Raw genomic sequence first — 20,573 nt, 5'->3', positions numbered from 1 at the left:
TTCCGGTGCTGCAAGCATGCAGAACTGGAACTATGCCTTTGCGTAACCCCAACCCTGTTACATTCTCACAAAAATGTCAATATGTGATGTATGGAACATTCTTGAAATGATTTTTCAGTTAAGCTAGAAAAGGATATGACATGATGAAATCTGACATTATTACAAAGGTAAGAAACAACAAGAGTAAAAGTGACAGACTCTTTGGACCATCAAAAGCCAAAGTTTTAGTTTTTAAGCACAAGGCAAATACCCATCACGAACACAAACCTCGTATAAAAACAACACACACACACACACACACACACACACACACACACACACACACACACACACACACACACACACACACACACACACACACACACACACACACACACACACACACACACGCACACACACACGCACACACACACACCACCCCTGCCTGAGCTTGTGTTACCTGTGATACTACTTCAGAAAGGCGTTCCTCTAGCTCGGTCACGTTTGCTGTCTGCTCACGGCGAGCTTCTTTCAGCCAAGACATCAACTTGGTTGACTGTGGGCCAGTCAGTGACATATTGTGCACAAAATGAGCAAGAAAGGTTTCTATCCCGGACAGATTTCTTTCAGCAAAGGTCGCCAACTCTCGCCCGAGCCCCCAACACTCTCGGTGCCGCTCTATCTCGCTCTCCAATGCCTTGCGCTCCTTCTCAAGGCGTTTCCATCCAATTTCCAGTTCTGCACATTCTTCAGCACACCTGGAGCTCTCTTCATTCTGCTCTTCTTTCTGGTGGTCAACTTGTAATCGCATATTGTGTAAACTGGCTCGTTCTTCTTCAGCGTATTTTTTCTCCATTTCAAGCTTTGCCATCTTTTCGTTCAGATCTTCTCTTAGCGCATCAAGGGCCATTCTCTCCTTGTGGAGGGAAGTTGTCTCTGTATCCAGCAATTTCCTCTCTTCGTTGATGTCACTCTGTCTAGTCTCAACCGCGATACGAGTACAGTCCAAGTTCTGCTGTTCGCTCTCAAGTTTTTGGATCATCTCATTTAGGCGTTGTTTGTCCACGTTCAGATGCTCTTTGTTCCGCTGCAGAGTCAGCCCATCTTGCTGACATTTGTCCTTTTCATGTTCCAATGTTTGTCTTGCACAATCCACCTCTCGTCGATCTCTCTCCAACGTTCGCTGAGCTTCGCTCAAAATTCCTCGCAGTCGATCCAGCTTTTCCTTCTCATGATCCAGTTCTCCTTTGGAGCCTTCAATTCTCCTATAAATAAGATCAGCATGAAAGCACAAAACAATCAAACTGTTATGTTTATTTGATTCTCAGTTTCTCATCATCATCCTGCTTTGCCTTCTGTGTTACTTTCAACCATTCACTTCGGTTGATTGTTAAAAAGTGATAATATATTTATTTATTTGTTTGTTTATTACCCAGCATGCATAGCGCAAATGGGGGTGAAGCAATTGGTTCACTCTGTCTGCAAGTCCATGATCTCGGAACTACTTAATTTCAATTGACTTTTATCTGTTGAATACTGCAGAACATGAATCGGAACACAAACCTGCAGTCCAGCAGTACTTTGACTCTGAATTTGGCAAATTGTACAGAGTTTCGTCCTGAGCGCACAAGCGCAGAGAGGAGCAAAGTAATTGTTTTAGTCTGTCTGTCCTGGCAGTCAAATAAAATTGAAAATCATTCCAAAAGGGAAATGTAGTTTTTAGTGACATCATAAAGGACACAAACAACAGGCACAAAGAACTAATGTAACGATTTAAATAAGGTGGTGTAAAAGAGGGTGCACAAACGGCGGGTTTTTTTCCCCGTCTAAAACTTTTATTTTATTTCAATTTCATTATATCTTTGAACACTGCAGAGCACAAATTGCCTTGTTTGCACCTCCAAAAACCTCCGGTTTAGCAGTACTTGTAAAAAAATGTACGCAGTCTCGACCAATCATATTTGACACTCGTACTCTCGGGGCAAAACATTTGAGATTCTTATTCTTCTTCTTCGTCCAATAAAGTCTCATGTCGAATTTTCAATGAAGTCCCAAGTCCTTTTTCTCAAGACTGCATGGGGTAAGGTCTTCCAGGAACCCACTAGTTTATTTTTAAAAAGACATTTACAAGCTGCTGATAATAATTTGAACGAATAGTCATGGTTGCCCTTCACAGCCGAAGAAAGCCATTTGTAAGTGGAACGTGAACAATATGAATGGTGAATTTGTTTATAGTGCAGAAGCTGCTGCCCAGACAGCAACCACATTCAGAGATAGCAATTAGTGTCATCTGGTGTCAAGGAACCTCCATGAACACCACACCACTTGCTACTCACAGCTAGTATTAGACAGGAATTTGCAACTTGTTCAGAGGGCCGGCGATAGCTCGCCTTGTCTTCATGAAAGACAATGTTGGATCTTTAACACGTCCACCAACGGGCAGTGCTGTCATTGCCGTCTTCCAGGTTAACGCCCACCCAAAAGACGACATGCACAATGATACGTAGCCCTGCATGTGAAACACCAGGGTGACAGTTTATAGTTGGGTCGGGATTCAAACCCAGGCTAAGCAGCTCAAAGGCGAGTGTGTATACCTCCAATCTATCCTGCTAACCCCCAAGTTAATAGTATTACTTTGAGAAATGTTTAACAGATAATTATTCTACAATCCTCCATAATGGATGCCTCATAACTGAAAGATATGGATCGAATATTAGAAGTGGGAAGTGATGTCGTGATTTAACTTCCCATGTACCAACCAGCATTTATCTCGTAGCGCTTGATTTTCACCTTTCAGCATCTGCACCTGCATCACCAGCTCCTCTTCACGTTGCTCCTTCTGAAAAGAAAATAAATTCCTGAAGATAAACGGGAGGAAAATTTATGATGACAGACTACAACAGCATAATTAAACAATGAAGTGCAAAATAAAAAAAAATTTTGACTAAATGACACATTTCACCCCAAAAAAATCATACACCAAGCAACCTGCTGCAGAGTTTGTGCCAAGTCTTTCCGATAGTCCAGAAGAGCGGTTTCCACATCACTGACGTTTCTTAAAGCATCATTGCGCTCTGCTTCCAACCTATGGCACATTTCATTGGAATTTTTGAAAATCATCTTCAAATATCGTAATAACGGAAAGATGACTTTCGGTCTTAATGTCGTGTTCAACTCCTTCGTGACTCAAGGTACACATTGCAGACCCCAAAAAAAAAAATCCAACTAATTTTTCTCAACCAAATGGTGAGGAAGAGCTTCAACTAAGGATTTTATTTATTTATTTGTGTATTTTTCTTTCTTTACAAGATTGAAACTCATGGAAGAACTGGCAGTGGGGCAACACAATAAGCAGATGAATGAACAAAATAAATTTAGGAGAGAGAGGAGGGGATAAAACACAACAACCTGCAAGTACAAGGGTTAGGTTAAGAGGGGTCAATGGGAGTAAAAAAAAATGAAGATTGGGGGGAAGGAAGGGGAGTGACATGAGATTGTGGTGCACCATCAGCTTAAAGCCCTCGAGGGAAGAGTCTCAGCATGGCGGTTTTACAGATGAGAGAATTAGAAACAAAGGAATTGAGGTGTGCAGTCTGCCTGAATTTTGAAAGATTAACCAGGAGTTACAGGAAGACCATCTCGGAGTTGATGGGGAGGGTCGAAGGGATGAAAAAGCCGAGGGAGCAATATTGCAGAAAATGTGGTAAAAAATAAAAAATATTTTTAAAAACCGAGAGGCCAACGATCTTTCTGTGATGTGAAAGCAATCAATACACATCGTGCTTCAGCATAATCTGAACGCTTCTGTGAAACCTCACAATGACAATCGTGGAATCGGAGACTCCAGTCATGTTGAGAACCACGACAACAAAATAATTCTGTGGACTCTAAAACTCTCAAAAAAATTCTCAGAAGTCTGAAGAAGAAAAAAACTTTTTTGGGGGATATTTAGGGCGTACAACCATTGCTGAGAGAGGAACAGCTCATATAAGTGACTGGGAAGGAATCTGAACTGAAGGTCAGACAGGTTGTTTGTAAACAGAAAAAAATAATAATAAAAAAAAATAATAATAATAACTTGACAACTTCAGCAATGATGTATTCCATGACTTTGCCGATAAATGAAAGTAAGCACACTGGTCCTTTATTGATGGTATGTTTTTGGACCCTCGTTTTAAGTGCACAGGCAAAGGAGAAACAAAAGCAGCACAGCAGGATTTGTGAACATGGGCACGAACGTCACCTGGGCCCATCACGGGAGCAGAGTCGAGGCTGTACAGACATTTCTCTACATTCTCAGGTGAGGACAAGTCCAGTTGATAGTAGGTATTGTTGCGGACCGGGTATCGGCTGTGAGCACGACTGCTAGGTGGGGCGGTAGGGTCGACTCTACCGAACACCCGTAATCTAGATCGTACCTTTCGGAAAACTCCGAGGGTACGGGTCCCTTACCGGACCGTGAATCGTCAATAATTCCACCACGTGGTACAGGGTTCTTTGCCAATCTTCAAAATACCTAGAGATCCACGTGGCGAGTTACCGAGTATTCACACCCTCGACGGCCTACGTACGAGTCGACCCGTTAGCATGCCCGACCCGTGCACAACCCGAGCGGACGGTTGCGGAAGTTCCGTCGGTCCAAATGTACTTTTACAGCGGCAACAGCCTTTGTAATTCACCAACACGCACCATGCTAAGCCAATGGAAGAAACACAGCAACGAACTGATACATTTAACAAATGTATTTATTTATAATGGGGGAAAGGGGGGAGCACGCAAGAAGCAGAGTTATCACGACTAATAGAGAAGCAAGTATGTACAGCAAAGAGCACTTAAACAATTCCTACTTAAAGACGGGCCCATACACAGACGCACACCCAAAGAAACGGACCCAAATTCGTCTTTATTATCCCTTCAGCTCAGAGGGAAGTCGAGCTGAAGGACGAGAAAGTCGCAGGTTACCTGGCCGCGCCGTGCGGCTCGACGTCCGCACCTTCCTGGAGCACCAGTCAGCCAAGAAGGAACCAGGGCAGCCAGACGCAGACCACGCCAGCCACAAGACGAGATGACCCGGGAACCAGAGCACGCCAGCGATGAGATGCCTTCTGCCCAGCCTCGAGAGATGCGTTTTGAACGGGCGTGAATTATTCCTCTCTCGCTCGAGCAGATCCACCTCGAGAGATGCGGTTTCAACGAGCGCGAATTCTTCCTCTCTCGCTCAAACAGATTCCCCCGATTATTTCCTCTCCGTTCCTTTTATCGCTCTCGGGCGCGGTTCGCTCAGGCGTGGCCAGTCCTCAGTCGGTGGGACACGACGTACTCCATTACTTGGCGCGCAGCCAAGCGAATCGGTTCATGACCATATTTGGGAATGGAATTCCATCCCCGAATGAATTCTGAACACGCACGCATTCCAGTGAGTGCGCAGAGAATGCCGGGAGCAGAGGGTTGTCGCTGCGAGAGCAAAGATGGCATTGTTGGTGTAGTTGGAGATTTAGTAGCCGTAGTTGTTGTTGTGAGTGATGTAAAAATCCTAACTATTAAAATAACCCACAGCGCATATACATTTTTTCACCCATTAAACGCGGGACGGGGACCCGAACTAAACAACACAAACTTACCGATATAACTGTTCTATAGGACCTGTATGTTGAGTGCTCACGGCTTCCAGATTTGCAACAGTATGAGGTGGTAAGATGGGGACAGAGCAGGATGGGTTGGGTACATGAGATTTGAAGGGAAACATTCAGTTCAGTGAGATATTCCACCTTATCTCGGGCAGTCTGCAGTCATGTCATTTGGAGTGAGTGAGGAGATGGAGGGGAAGTATGCCCCAGAGAGAGACTTGAGAAGGCTTGACCATGATTTTGAAGAAGGAGACTGGTTGGAGAATTCTGCCTTGAGATTTGGAAGATTATTTCTGGCTTGACTCAGGATGGAAGTATGTTTGTTGCAAACCTCATGGAATGATCTAAAGTTGCCCTCACTTGGATCAGCCTTCCATGTTGTGAAAGCAAGCTGCTTTGACCACAGCAGCCTTGCTACAGGGTTTAGTGTACCAGGGCCAAGAGAATCAATAGGACAGCACCATACAGGAATGGATAAACCTGCACATGAGGAGGCTTTTGTGGAAGTATTCGCATGTGGAATCAATATCATATACTGTGGAGATGGTGGCCAAAACATTTTGAGAGAGGACAGATTTCATCTTTGCTAGTTGGCCTGTGTGAACAGCCATATTCTGCTCCCTTACAAAAATCAACTAAAACGGCACTCTGGAGAGCACATACTTCCACTGGACTGAACAGTTTACATTTTGTATCCCATTGAGAGACCGGCTCTGCATCCGGACCGAAACCAAAATCTAATCGCTTTGTTCTTGTCACCGACCCAACTCATCCACCAAGTTTTGTCATAACATATCCATAACTTTTTGAAATATTGTGCTCCATGTTGTTTTTGGTCCTATCTGTCAATGGTGCAAAATCACTAAAAATTATAGTATCCAGATCCACATCGGATTTTCACCAAAATCGAATAAATTCGTTCTCGTCACATACCCAACCTATCAAACAAGTTTCGTTCAAATCCGTCCACAACGTTTTGAGATATCCCGCTCACAGACAGACATGGAAACACAACCTCCGTCCACCTTCAGTGGCAGAGGTAATTACCATTCTGGGCTCAAGCACGAAATGTTGCTTCACCTTTTTTTTCCAAGATGATCAGTCTACCTCTTTCAACATTTGGTTGAGAAAATAATTGTCTTTACTTTCCTCTGACTAAATGTCTTATAGAGACTAGTTATCCAGTGACCATAAACCAAACCTGAGAATATATGACTGCATCTTGTCTTCAGCTTGCGATGTCTGCTTCCTCTCGACATGAAGTTGCGACTCCGTCTGTTGCCGGTCACCCTTAACACAATAAGTTGGCAAGGTTCATATACTGTCCATATACTGAACAACGTATATATGTCCACAAGAACAACGTCCATATATTGCATATGCAATTATTATCCACAATGGTTATGATTTCAAGGAAGGGCTTTGTACATGCAACAAATAAGTGTTCATAGGCTTAATATCTAGTACAATGCACAAAATGATGTAAAATATTACTTTCAAACTTCTACCCTTCATTCCAAGCTCAGACTCCAGTGACAAACATTAAGGCATGCACTGGGAAACCTGAGAGCACACCACAGTCCAGTGTTTGATATTGACTCGGCACCACTCGAGAACAGAGCTCACATTAACCAGTTAGCTCTTTGGGGACTCTCGGCTGGACGTGATGGTACAAATGCATTTACTATTTTACGTTTTCAAATTGCATCGACAAACGTGATGATAATATATCCGAGTCTAACCTTCAGTTTGGAGAAACCTCCACAGATATTTGAAACCGGCATGGCTGCTCTCGGATGCAGTGGCTTCCATTCTCGAAAAGACGCATCGTCAATCAACCCTGTTGAAAGCTAACAATGCAGCCAATTCAATTGGAGTCAAAGTTTTACATTTATATGCCATCTGAACACAATCAAAAAACATCAAATACTCATCCTACAATAATGTCTCCACAATTATCCCACAAATAACAAGCTTAAAAAAATTCAGGTCAAGTCTAATTTATTTTGATCAAGTACATGACTTTCCAAGTAATTTCCTGAGTGTTCGACAAGATATGGTTCTATTTTGTCAGACAGGATGGTGCAGAGGTCACAGACTTGTCTTTGAACTGTCGAGCCTGGGTTTGATTCCCGACGGGACTGTGAACCGTTGGATTTGTCCGATGCAGATAGGATGTTGCATCACAAAGTGTGCCGTCCCTTGGATTGATCTTGAGCTAGGTGTGCCATTTGCTGGCATTAGTTGGTGGAGCTTAAAGAGTCGGCGAATCATAGCTGGCACCCTGAACAAATTACAAACTCAGGCATAAGCTAAAAGCAAGTAATTGGTCTGGTGGTCTCAAATAGTCTATAACATGAGATTGCAGCACTTATCTCAAGGTGCGGTTTTCACGCAGTCTGCAGCTCCAATACTTTATAAAATTTTACGCACACAGGTGTTTGCACTTCACATGTGAATGGCCATCTTCATCTGTGAAGGGTGACCACAACATGCTTCTCTTCAATGTATCTTGTTTGTACACAGTCGTCAACTTTGTAACGAAAGAACAAAAATGGAGGAAACGAGGGCTGGAGTGTACTTCAACCCCTTCGTAAATAAGGAACCCAGGACCTCATCAATGATGGTATAAAGGAATCCCTTCATGTAACAACTGAACTAAAATATAATAGTGGGCTAAGTGGGGCATTAGCTACACGCATGCACAAGCACGTGCACACACACACACCTTCAGAGTTGTAAACACACAAACGAGACCGTACCTTGCTGGCAGACAGATTGCTGTTTACAGATTGGTCCCTATTGATTGAGCAGCACATTTGGGCTTTGCTTACAGTCCCTCTGGCCAGCAGCACGTCTGGGGATGGTGTCGAATGAACCAAAGGTGAAAGGTCATCCAAGGTCAAACCTTGACTCTCATTAATGTTGTCAAACTTTGCACTGAAACACAATTATTGAGGTATTACAATGGATATTGCAGAACTGCAACAATCATTGGAGTTTTATTTCAAATAAAATTGAGGCTCATGGAAGAGCGAGGTGACAATGAGTGAAAAAAAAGGTAATGAATTGGCAGTGGATGAATACAACAAGCGAGGGAATTAATGAACAGGAATGGAGACAGAGAGAGAGAAAGAGACAGAGATTAGATAGGGTTAAAGGGTGTAAAAATATTTGGAGGTAGGGATGGGGGATGATATGAAATGCAAGTGTCCTGCTTAGAGGGAAGGATAAAGGCAGTTACACAAAGGGGAGAAACGAGGATCAAAAAGAGTTTAGGTGTGCTGGAAGCCTGGATTTTAAGAGTTTAACAAATATAACGGTTTATACTATAATGACAGTGTATTATATTATATGTAAAATTTAATAAATAAAATTCATCATCTGTCTGTATGTTCACATTTTTCCAAAGACTGCTTGGCCAAGCACCACCACATTTGGCACACAGACCAAGACCGACCAACGGATTGTCCTCAGGGTATTTTCATCCACCACCTTAGCCTTAAAAGGCCACTTTTCCCTCTTATATTTATATACAATCTGATTAGCTAACAGCTATCACGTGACACATACAGGCGAAGGGCAGCATGTCTAATTAGCCGAGCTATGTCCTCCACCCATTGGCTGGACAGCTGGCCAGACTCTACCCACAATTATAACCGAACTAAATAATACATTGACCATTTCTGTGCTGTGGCCCGAAACCATCTGCTGAGGTAAATGTTGGACAGTATTCACAATCGCTGTGCCTTCCCTATGTTTTTCCTTCACTGCAAAGCAAGCATGAGCCCATATTTGTTGATATATGGTGGGCTTCACAGCTCTTGAGAAGGCCCTCGCAGGTATAGAACTCAGCCTTTTGGCCTTCAGTCCTTGAGCGAGTGAGGTTCATCCTTATACACTGCCTGGGTTTTTTTTCTGGGAGTGACCGTTTTCCCTTGACAAATTTCTCCCTAACCTCTAAAACGTCCATGTCCGTTGAGCGGAAGCTCCGCGGCCTCAACTTTGGTGACCTCATGTGATCACTGGTGGTGCGAACAATCAGAGATTTTTAGTCAAGAAGATATTTGTTGACAGGAACTGTTTATTTATGTGTCACTTTTTGGTGGAGGGTGATGAGAACACTCACATTAAACTTGGATGTTGGATGGAAAACTGTTAATTACGTATTAAATTTTTATTATAACACTCTGCGTGGTCATGCTTCGCCACCTCTGACCAGTGTGACCACTCATCTAACTATAATTCCAGCTGTGTGTGTGTGTGTGTGTGTGTGTGTGTGTGTGTGTGTGTGTGTGTGTGTGTGTGTGTGTCTGCGACCGCAGTTTCTCGACGACCGCCGGTCCGATCGGATTGAAACTTGCCAGGAATATTGCCGGGGTCCCGCTGATGTACCTTTTCAAGGTTTGATATTAATCGGACGAGCGGTTCCCAAGTTACGGCCATTTTATTGCTTTTTTCAGTGTTGGAAAGGTGTATATATATCGCAGCTGAAGTGTCGTTCCACCTTATCATGCCATTTTTCCCTAATTATTAATAATAATCATAATAATAATAGCACAATAATTGGCAGTAATAAAAAGAATAACGTGATACAATGACCAATTTCTGTCAACGAATAACGACCTATATATTGTCTGTCAACCAATAATGACGAATAACGTCTGTCAACCAATGACAGGACACGGTGCTTTGACATCACGAATGAGGTCACAATTAATGTTTATTTATTTATTATTATTTTTGCATGATTGACGTCATTTTTTCTTCTTCTTCGTTTGGTATGACGTCACAATCGACGCTGGGGACCTGAGTATGTGACTGAATATGACGCTGTTTTTTCTCAAGGTTTGAATTAATTGTTTAAATTATTAATTAATCCCAAGGTTTGAATTTTCCCAAGAGAAACAGCTGTTTCCCAAGGGTGTGAAAGCTGTTTTTTCCCAAGGTTTGAATTAATTGTTGTGCTTGGGAGACATTTGTGAATACATTTACAGAGAGAGGGGTGAGAGAGGAGGGGGAGAGAGGAGGGGGAGAGAGGAGGGGGAGAGAGGAGGGGGTGAGAGAGGGGGTGGGAGAGGGGGTGAGAGAGGAGGAGTGAGAGAGGAGGGGGAGAGAGGATAGAGGGGGCATCACAATTCAAGAGAGGGGGAGAGAGGGGGAGAGAGAGAGGGGCGAGAGAGAGAGAGGGGGCGAGAGAGGGGGCGAGAGAGGAGGCGAGAGAGGAGGCGAGAGAGGGGCGAGAGAGGGGGCGAGAGAGGGGCGAGAGAGGGGAGAGGGGGCATCACAATTCAAGAGAGGGGGAGAGGAGGGGTGAGAGAGGGGGCGAGAGGAGGGAGAGAGGGGGAGAGAGGAGGGAGGGAGGGGGAGAGAGGAGGGAGGGAGGGGAGAGAGGGGGAGGGAGGGGAGAGAGGGGGAGAGAGAGGGGCGTCACAATTCAAGAGAGGGGGAGAAGAGGTGCGAGAGAGGGGGCGAGAGAGGGGGCGAGAGAGGGGGGAGAGAGTTATATAGATTATCTATCTATAATTATAGATAGGTGAGAGAGAGGGGTTGTCACAATTCAAGAGAGGGGAGAGAGGAGGGGCAAGAGAGAGGGGCATCGCAATTCAAGAGAGGGGGAGAGAGGAGGGGCGAGAGAGGGGGTGTGAGAGTGGGGGCGAGAGAGTGGGGGCGAGAGAGTGGGGCGAGAGAGTGGGGGCGAGAGAGTGGGGGCGAGAGAGTGGGGGCGAGAGAGTGGGGGCGAGAGAGTGGGGGCGAGAGAGTGGGGCGAGAGAGTGGGGGCGAGAGAGTGGGGGCGAGAGAGTGGGGCGAGAGAGTGGGGGCGAGAGAGTGGGGGCGAGAGAGTGGGGGCGAGAGAGTGGGGGCGAGAGAGTGGGGGCTGATATGAAATGCAAGTGTCCTGCTTAGAGGGAAGGATAAAGGCAGTTACACAAAGGGGAGAAACGAGGATCAAAAAGAGTTTAGGTGTGCTGGAAGCCTGGATTTTAAGAGTTTAACAAATATAACGGTTTATACTATAATGACAGTGTATTATATTATATGTAAAATTTAATAAATAAAATTCATCATCTGTCTGTATGTTCACATTTTTCCAAAGACTGCTTGGCCAAGCACCACCACATTTGGCACACAGACCAAGACCGACCAACGGATTGTCCTCAGGGTATTTTCATCCACCACCTTAGCCTTAAAAGGCCACTTTTCCCTCTTATATTTATATACAATCTGATTAGCTAACAGCTATCACGTGACACATACAGGCGAAGGGCAGCATGTCTAATTAGCCGAGCTATGTCCTCCACCCATTGGCTGGACAGCTGGCCAGACTCTACCCACAATTATAACCGAACTAAATAATACATTGACCATTTCTGTGCTGTGGCCCGAAACCATCTGCTGAGGTAAATGTTGGACAGTATTCACAATCGCTGTGCCTTCCCTATGTTTTTCCTTCACTGCAAAGCAAGCATGAGCCCATATTTGTTGATATATGGTGGGCTTCACAGCTCTTGAGAAGGCCCTCGCAGGTATAGAACTCAGCCTTTTGGCCTTCAGTCCTTGAGCGAGTGAGGTTCATCCTTATACACTGCCTGGGTTTTTTTTCTGGGAGTGACCGTTTTCCCTTGACAAATTTCTCCCTAACCTCTAAAACGTCCATGTCCGTTGAGCGGAAGCTCCGCGGCCTCAACTTTGGTGACCTCATGTGATCACTGGTGGTGCGAACAATCAGAGATTTTTAGTCAAGAAGATATTTGTTGACAGGAACTGTTTATTTATGTGTCACTTTTTGGTGGAGGGTGATGAGAACACTCACATTAAACTTGGATGTTGGATGGAAAACTGTTAATTACGTATTAAATTTTTATTATAACACTCTGCGTGGTCATGCTTCGCCACCTCTGACCAGTGTGACCACTCATCTAACTATAATTCCAGCTGTGTGTGTGTGTGTGTGTGTGTGTGTGTGTGTGTGTGTGTGTGTGTGTGTGTGTGTGTCTGCGACCGCAGTTTCTCGACGACCGCCGGTCCGATCGGATTGAAACTTGCCAGGAATATTGCCGGGGTCCCGCTGATGTACCTTTTCAAGGTTTGATATTAATCGGACGAGCGGTTCCCAAGTTACGGCCATTTTATTGCTTTTTTCAGTGTTGGAAAGGTGTATATATATCGCAGCTGAAGTGTCGTTCCACCTTATCATGCCATTTTTCCCTAATTATTAATAATAATCATAATAATAATAGCACAATAATTGGCAGTAATAAAAAGAATAACGTGATACAATGACCAATTTCTGTCAACGAATAACGACCTATATATTGTCTGTCAACCAATAATGACGAATAACGTCTGTCAACCAATGACAGGACACGGTGCTTTGACATCACGAATGAGGTCACAATTAATGTTTATTTATTTATTATTATTTTTGCATGATTGACGTCATTTTTTCTTCTTCTTCGTTTGGTATGACGTCACAATCGACGCTGGGGACCTGAGTATGTGACTGAATATGACGCTGTTTTTTCTCAAGGTTTGAATTAATTGTTTAAATTATTAATTAATCCCAAGGTTTGAATTTTCCCAAGAGAAACAGCTGTTTCCCAAGGGTGTGAAAGCTGTTTTTTCCCAAGGTTTGAATTAATTGTTGTGCTTGGGAGACATTTGTGAATACATTTACAGAGAGAGGGGTGAGAGAGGAGGGGGAGAGAGGAGGGGGAGAGAGGAGGGGGAGAGAGGAGGGGGTGAGAGAGGGGGGTGGGAGAGGGGGTGAGAGAGGAGGAGTGAGAGAGGAGGGGGAGAGAGGATAGAGGGGGCGTCACAATTCAAGAGAGGGGGAGAGAGGGGAGAGAGAGAGGGGCGAGAGAGAGAGAGAGGGGGCGAGAGAGGGGGCGAGAGAGGAGGCGAGAGAGGGGGCGAGAGAGGGGGCGAGAGAGGGGGCGAGAGAGGGGAGAGGGGGCATCACAATTCAAGAGAGGGGGAGAGGAGGGGTGAGAGAGGGGGCGAGAGGAGGGAGAGAGGGGGAGAGAGGAGGGAGGGAGGGGGAGAGAGGAGGGAGGGAGGGGAGAGAGGGGGAGGGAGGGGAGAGAGGGGGGAGAGAGGGGGCGTCACAATTCAAGAGAGGGGGAGAAGAGGTGCGAGAGAGGGGGCGAGAGAGGGGGCGAGAGAGGGGGAGAGAGTTATATAGATTATCTATCTATAATTATAGATAGGTGAGAGAGAGGGGTTGTCACAATTCAAGAGAGGGGAGAGAGGAGGGGCAAGAGAGAGGGGCATCGCAATTCAAGAGAGGGGGAGAGACGACGGGGCGGGGGAGGGGTGAGAGTGGGGGCGAGAGAGTGGGGGCGAGAGAGTGGGGCGAGAGAGTGGGGGCGAGAGAGTGGGGGCGAGAGAGTGGGGGCGAGAGAGTGGGGGCGAGAGAGTGGGGCGAGAGAGTGGGGGCGAGAGAGTGGGGGCGAGAGAGTGGGGGCGAGAGAGTGGGGGCGAGAGAGTGGGGGCGAGAGAGTGGGGGCGAGAGAGTGGGGGCGAGAGAGTGGGGGCGAGAGAGTGGGGGTGAGAGAGTGGGGGGCGTCACAATTCAAGAGAGGCCTGTGTGGTTGTTGTTTCTGGCACGCACCTACGGACACGCACCTACGGGCCCGCACTAGTTTTCATAAATGCCAAGGTGAGCCAATGAAAAAAGCTAAGAATTCACAAGGTTTCAGAAAAGCGATGATAATAGAAAACCTATACGCCAAGAAAACCTATAGTAAACTAAGACGCCAAGGTGAACAACAAATAGCCAAGATCTTGTGAAAAAAGCCAAGGAGTGGTCACACTGCCTCTGACCCTCCCTGTCTTGGACAGCTGTTCCTTGAGACATCTCGGTCTTTGCGACGGGCCTCAAGCACAATAAATAGAGATCTCAACAGTGGCAATATGAATCTTACATGTAAACAGAATTCTCAATTAAACTTTTGGTGGTAAAGCCACAGGTTTTCACGAGTTATGAATATCGTGGTGCGGTGCAGGTTTGCAACAAAAATGTGGCATCAATACCCACTGATTATTTCCGTGTCCCACTACTTGTATCTCAGCTAGTTATCAACAACAGATTGTTCAATAAAATAATTTGTAACTATTTTCCCTGTACAAACCAAAGGAGCCAAGAGTTCAAGCAGCACACCTTTCCAGTGAACTATGGAGTGACTGCAGGACATCCTCGGTCCTCTTGACTCGTTTTTTGAGGTCAGAGACGTCTTCCTGAAGTCTCACTGCCATATTCTGTCCGAGAGGGCACGGGAACACCCCCTTATAGGCTGATAAGCTGCATATCGCATGCATACATCATCTAACTTACAATTAAATTATAAAACACACTCTCAAGGACGACCAAGGGACCCATGTCGTTCACTGATCATCATCATCATCATCATTATCCCCATCCACGACGCCAAGTTCATGGCGTGACTCGAACAAAACATCTTTGGAAACCTGAAATTAATCGGAGATTCCATTGTCATCCTCGGAACGCCTTTGGTCCGTCGTCACAAGGGGGCGTAACCCGGGTGATCGCGTCATCTGTGGGCGGGCAATAGCAGGTGAAGGTAAATTGTTCGTGAAGCGCCGCATTTCGACATTGTAATGTCGTTTTGTCACGCGTCATCATCTCATTTATAGGAAACGGGACAAGGAAGTAAAACATGAGGCGCGGCGTTTACAAAGTTCCGTTTCCTTTTGCTTGTAACGGCGAGAAAATCGCTCATTTAAAGTTTAAACGTCTTACTTTGATTGGCGACCAACAAATTTAACCCACGGGTCCGGACGTGGAGCTCGCAGACAGTCCGGCCTTGATACCGAGTTTGGATTCAAGGCGGGGAAAAAATTAAATTAAAGATATCAATGAAAGCGTCACATCCAACACGCGATATTATTACAATGACCTTTCTTTATTCAGGAAATATTGCGACTCCTTAGCCAGCAAATGATACCGTTAGAGAATAATGGAGTAAACATTAATAATGGAAGCAAAAAAAGAGCTCCAGAAAAGCACACTGCTACTAACTATACCACCTGGCCACTATGACGTGCGTAACAGTAAAAACAAGATTTCTTTAGAAATGGTCAAAGCAATTTCTTCAACTTCTTATTACAGCGCGGCGACATCGCGCTGTTATTATACTTATCATCGCTTTTCCTTCCTAATCAATCACAGTCGTGAAGCGACGCGTGTTAAGGCGAATAAGAAAATAACGGACAAATGCGCACAGTTTGAACGGCTGACAAACCCCGTCACGAATCGAGTCCGCCGACGTACCCCCATCCAGTCATGTATAAAGGCGCGTAACGAAAGCATTCAAATAGTTCCTCGGTATCACCACGCGTCTCCTGTCTGTGTGGGATTTTTTTTAATGTAGTTCCTGTGCATTAAACATCTATATTCCCCAAGTTTGCAAAAGAAAAAATATTTAAACAATTTTCTCAGAATTTCTCCTGCAAACGTGTCAACAAGTTCATCACGTGGAGAGAAATTCAGTCATCAAAAGTGGAAACGGACACAATATCGCATTTTCTTGTGCAAATAAACAAATCCTCGCCGTTCTCTGGAATTACGAGATCTTGACATAGGAGTCTGAAGTGAAGGCCCGCTGGGCCGGTTACTTTGAGTGGATGTACCAGGCTGATCCCCCAGCTGTCGAGTTGGACGTCAAGGGTGTTACAATCGCTGTTTCTGACCCTCCAATCAACTGTGGTCCACCTTCGCTTGTGGAAACACGGGCTGCAGTGAACCAGTTCCATCCATCCACTGGGACCATACTCTGTGCAGAGCGTTGGTGCTGCCTAAGCAGTCTCCTTGGCTATTGGATACAATTCTGGACGGGTCGCCACTCCGACACAGGATACCAGCATGCTGGCACTCATTTTGCCGACCTCGGAAGGATGACAGGCAGAGTCAACCCCACCTGGTATTAATTCAACAGCCAAGTGGGATTTGAACTCAGGATCCTCGGATCCTAAGCCCACCACCCTAACCATTAAGCCAACACCAGGCATTGAACCAGTTGAAATGGGGTAAAGCTCCAGGGATCTGTGGCATCCATGCTGAACTTCTCAAGGCTGGTGGAAATGCTGCACTCGTGTCGTTGCATGCAGTTTTGTGCTCTGCCTGGAACAGAGGCATCATCCCAACTGATTGGAAGAGGGACCTTGTTGTCTCTCCCTGGAAAGGGAAGGGTGATCGCCAAGACTGCAACAACAACAACCGAGGGGTGATGCTGCTCTCAAATCCGGGCAAGGTCTTTGCTCGGATAATTATTGATAGGGTTCGCCACCATCTGCTTGAGCACCAGTGTCCAGAGCAGTCAGGCTTTACACCAAAGAGGTCAACGATTGACCGTATCCTTGCCCTTCGTGTCCTCACCGAACGCAGACGAGAGTTTCGGCAGGGGCTGCTTGCAGCCTATGTTGATCTCTGTAAAGCGTTTGATTCAGTGGATCAGGATGCTCTCTGGAGGATTCTTGGTCTTCGTGGGGTGCCACCAAAACAGATCAATCTGATGTCTGAACTCTACTCTGTTACTGAGAGTGCTGTGAAGTGTGGTGGTATCATCTCTGACTTATTTTCAGTTGTTACTGGAGTTCGTCAGGGGTGTGTACTGGCCCCCACACATTTCAGCACTTGTATGGACTGGATTTTAGGGAGGATGTTGGAAAGATCAAGCTGCGGTGCATTGTTTGGGAATGTCAAGATCTCGGACCTTGATTTCGCAGATTATGCAATCATCTTTGCGGAGACTTTAGATATCCTTTTGGGGGCCCTCGAGGTGCTGAATGAGGAGTCGGAGCCGCTGGGATTACGGGTTTCTTGGGTCAAAACTAAGATCCAGGCTTTCAATGACATATTGGATGCTGCTGTCCTGTCTGTGTCTGTTTGTGGTGAGGATGTTGAGGTCGTGGAGAGATTCACTTACCTTGGCAGTGATGTTCATGTCTCTGCTGGCTGTGAGTCAGAGGTCAATAGACGTCTGGGTCGGGCCTGGGGAGTCATGGATTCACTGGATCATGGGGTGTGGCGCTGCCGGTACCTGTGCGGGAGGACGAAAGTCCGAGTCTTCAGGTACTTGGTGCTTCCAGTCTTGCTCTATGGATGCGAGACTTGGACTCTGACCAAGGATCTGAGACGGAGACTTAATTCCTTTGGTGCCAGGTCTCTTCAGAGAATCCTTGGTTATCGCTGGTCAGATTTTGTGTCCAACGAGCGGTTGCTGAGAGACTCGGATGAGATTTGTTACCTGCATGGTCCGTGAGCATCAGTTGTGGCTGTATGGACATGTGGCTCGTTTTCCTGATGCTGATCCTGCTCACCAGATTCTCTCAGCGAGGGAGTCTCGTGAGTGGAGGAGGCCAATGGGCCAACCACTTGCCTCCTGGTTGCAGCAAGTTGACCAGCATCTCAAGGAGATGGGGATGGGCCTGGCATCTGCCTGGGGGAAGGCCAGACGGAGGCCCCTGGAGTACCGGCGGAAAGTGGACGCAGCGACGCGCTGTTCTGGCACATGCTCCCATACCTGACCTGACCGGATCTGCCACGATAAAAGTGGAACCGTTTCATTCCTGACCCTTCGTCGGAGCAAAAGTGGACCAACTCCTGACAGAATACAAAAGCTTTTGAACACTGCCTTCTTGTTATTCTTCTTCTTCTTCTTCTTCTTCTTCTTGCATATGGCAGCTTGGCTGCAAGATAGATATCATTTTTTTGGGGCATGGCTGTGCCAATGATGCTGTGCCCCTCTACCAGTACACTGGTACTCATTTCACCAACTTCAGAAGGATGATAGGCTGAGTCAACCCCACCTACTGTTAATTCAGCAGCCAACAGGAGCTCAAATTCAGGACCTTAAGATCCGAAGCCAGCCACTCCAGCCACAAAGCCAACACCAGGCTTTTTGAACACTACACCAATAAGGGAGTGATACCAACAGTGTTACGGTGTAAAATACCACGTGTTATGTTGTAAAAATCACTTTCATGATCCTGACAAATTTTCAGCAAAGTATCCCTTTAAAATGCATCCGAGGGATGGCACACACATTGATGAATCACTGTGCCTGTGAAACAGTGGGATGATAATTTTTAGCTGCGTCAGGATTTTAACCCAGGCGAGACACAGCTTGGAGGAAATTGTGCTACTTCGAGTAGACGGCCGGCCAAGACTATCTCCGGGGTCTAAAAATTAGTCCCTTAGGCATTTCTTGTTAAAAGTGATTATGCATGTCCGAAAGATGATAGGGTGAAGCTTCAGAATATGCCCCATACCATCTCGAACTTTGACCTTTGAGGTCAAAGGTCAAGGTCAAATGCCAAATTCCTCATTTTTTGGTTATAGTGAATTTCGTTTCAGCATTACCACATCTATATGCCTGTGTATGAATTATTCGCCTGGGCTACTGTCTTTTAGTCTCAGCAATAAATTTAGACTAGAGATTTACTTGAAAACATGAAAGGCCGCAATTGTAAAATGGCCATTTTCTCGAATTTCTGAAGATGGACGCATGTAATCTTCTCACGTGAGTTCTCAACTTGTAAGATGAACTCATGTGAGATCAAAACGTTGTATAAGGGAGTTGGCACATAAGAGAATGTTTGAAATATAATTTGCTCACCCATATAGCTGTAGTTACTGGTAGTCATTATTGCAGTTGACAGCATCACACCCGCATGCTGGGATACAGTTCTGGCGAGACTTGCTGCACTTACATGCACTCATTCGACACTTGCTTTTACACGCACAAGTGACTAGTTCAGTACAAGAAGCTGGAATGGCGGGGAGTCGCATGCACACGATCTCAAGTCCAGAGTCTGTTAGCTTCCAGCCACCCGTCTCTTCTGGAGCTTCAACCGCTATCCGAGGTTTATCAGCCTGGTACCAGATTTTCGCCTGATGATTTGACCTGATATGATGGACCTCGAATGCGTCGAAAGTTGGTGGTAGCTTTTCGAAATCCCGGAGACCTTTTTCGAACATCTGGGATTTGGCAGAGAGCAGATCGTCAGCGTTGTCCACTCCATACAAATGGCACAGGAACTTTTCAGCCTCGTCAGTGGATCCTTCACGCCCAATATTCACCAGTAGCTCCGGCTGTTCCACGTACACTTTCCAGCAGCTCCGTTTCCCGTATCCGTAGAACGAAGACGTCACATCACATCCAGTAAAGGCATGAAATCTGAGCAGATTGTTCCTGACAGGACGTGATAGTTTTTGTACAATTGGTGCAATTTGGTAGTAGACACGTTTTTTGCTAGTCCCACATTTCATCCACAGATCAACGTTTGCATCACCGAAGAAATGGATGAGGAGTAATAATACATCTGTATCCTTGCTCTCCACGACCACTCTCTTGTGTTTCTCCCTGACGGTATGTACTGCATGTGCGACCATGCGCGTATCGGCCTCTTCATGGTTCGCGGCCAAATCAGTAATTTGGCCACGTATAGTTGACTTCGCCATCTCCGGTTCAGCGAAACCTCCCCCTACAATCAGCTCGCAAGACTGTGGGTAATTCCGATCGGTCGAAATGAGGTACTCAGCGAAGAATTTATCGAGGTCAGCTTTGTTCCGGTCCAGGGCTATGAATCTGTCCCATACCTCTGGCAGTGGTACGTCTCCTCGATCAATGATTTTTCGGATTGGTCGCTTCTTCTGCCCACGCTTTGATCTAGTTGCCGATTTCATTGACCCTGTTCCAATGTACCGATCGAAGACGATGTCGATGCGAGTGAATGACTGGTGAAAAGGCTTTACAATCCTCTCGTGATATGTACGACCAAGGTCAGCAAACGTGCGACAATGAGACGGCTTCCCCATCGCTTGGATCATGGCGTGACCATCGATGATGAGAGCTGACGGCTCCTGCAGCGATGGAATATTCGCTGGTGTTTCGATATCCATGTCGTTTGTCAGGATATGAAACATATCAGTCTTGTTTTTCT

The 20,573-nt window shown here is 45.9% G+C and overlaps 1 protein-coding gene across 18 annotated transcripts in view; it reads right to left on the bottom strand.

Moving 5' to 3' along the window:
- LOC147028222 (uncharacterized) overlaps positions 1 to 20,573 on the bottom strand; it is a 128,195-nt gene that overhangs the window by 72,449 nt on the left and 35,173 nt on the right. For 5 of the 18 annotated variants that reach the window (XM_085878427.1, XM_085878417.1, XM_085878424.1 and 2 more), the window contains exons 2-8: positions 14,770 to 14,867; positions 8,369 to 8,546; positions 7,349 to 7,456; positions 6,808 to 6,896; positions 2,968 to 3,064; positions 2,739 to 2,818; positions 440 to 1,244 (exon numbers count right to left, since the gene is read on the bottom strand). In XM_085878427.1, coding sequence (XP_085734553.1) covers positions 440 to 1,244; positions 2,739 to 2,818; positions 2,968 to 3,064; positions 6,808 to 6,896; positions 7,349 to 7,456; positions 8,369 to 8,546; positions 14,770 to 14,867 — 1,455 coding nt within the window. Of the gene's footprint in view, positions 1 to 439; positions 1,245 to 2,738; positions 2,819 to 2,957; positions 3,065 to 6,807; positions 6,897 to 7,348; positions 7,457 to 8,368; positions 8,547 to 14,769; positions 14,868 to 15,077; positions 15,165 to 15,369; positions 15,530 to 15,851; positions 15,871 to 20,573 lie in introns of those variants that run through there. The other 13 variants (XM_085878423.1, XM_085878420.1, XM_085878428.1 and 10 more) reach the window with 13 other exon arrangements.

This window comes from Eptatretus burgeri, chromosome 4 (assembly GCF_056783735.1).
Source record: "Eptatretus burgeri isolate ZD-2024b chromosome 4, Ebu_testis_v1, whole genome shotgun sequence".
NCBI lineage: Eukaryota > Metazoa > Chordata > Myxini > Myxiniformes > Myxinidae > Eptatretus > Eptatretus burgeri.
Note: the sequence above shows the minus strand (reverse complement) of the source record. Positions and strands in the feature narration are given on the sequence as shown.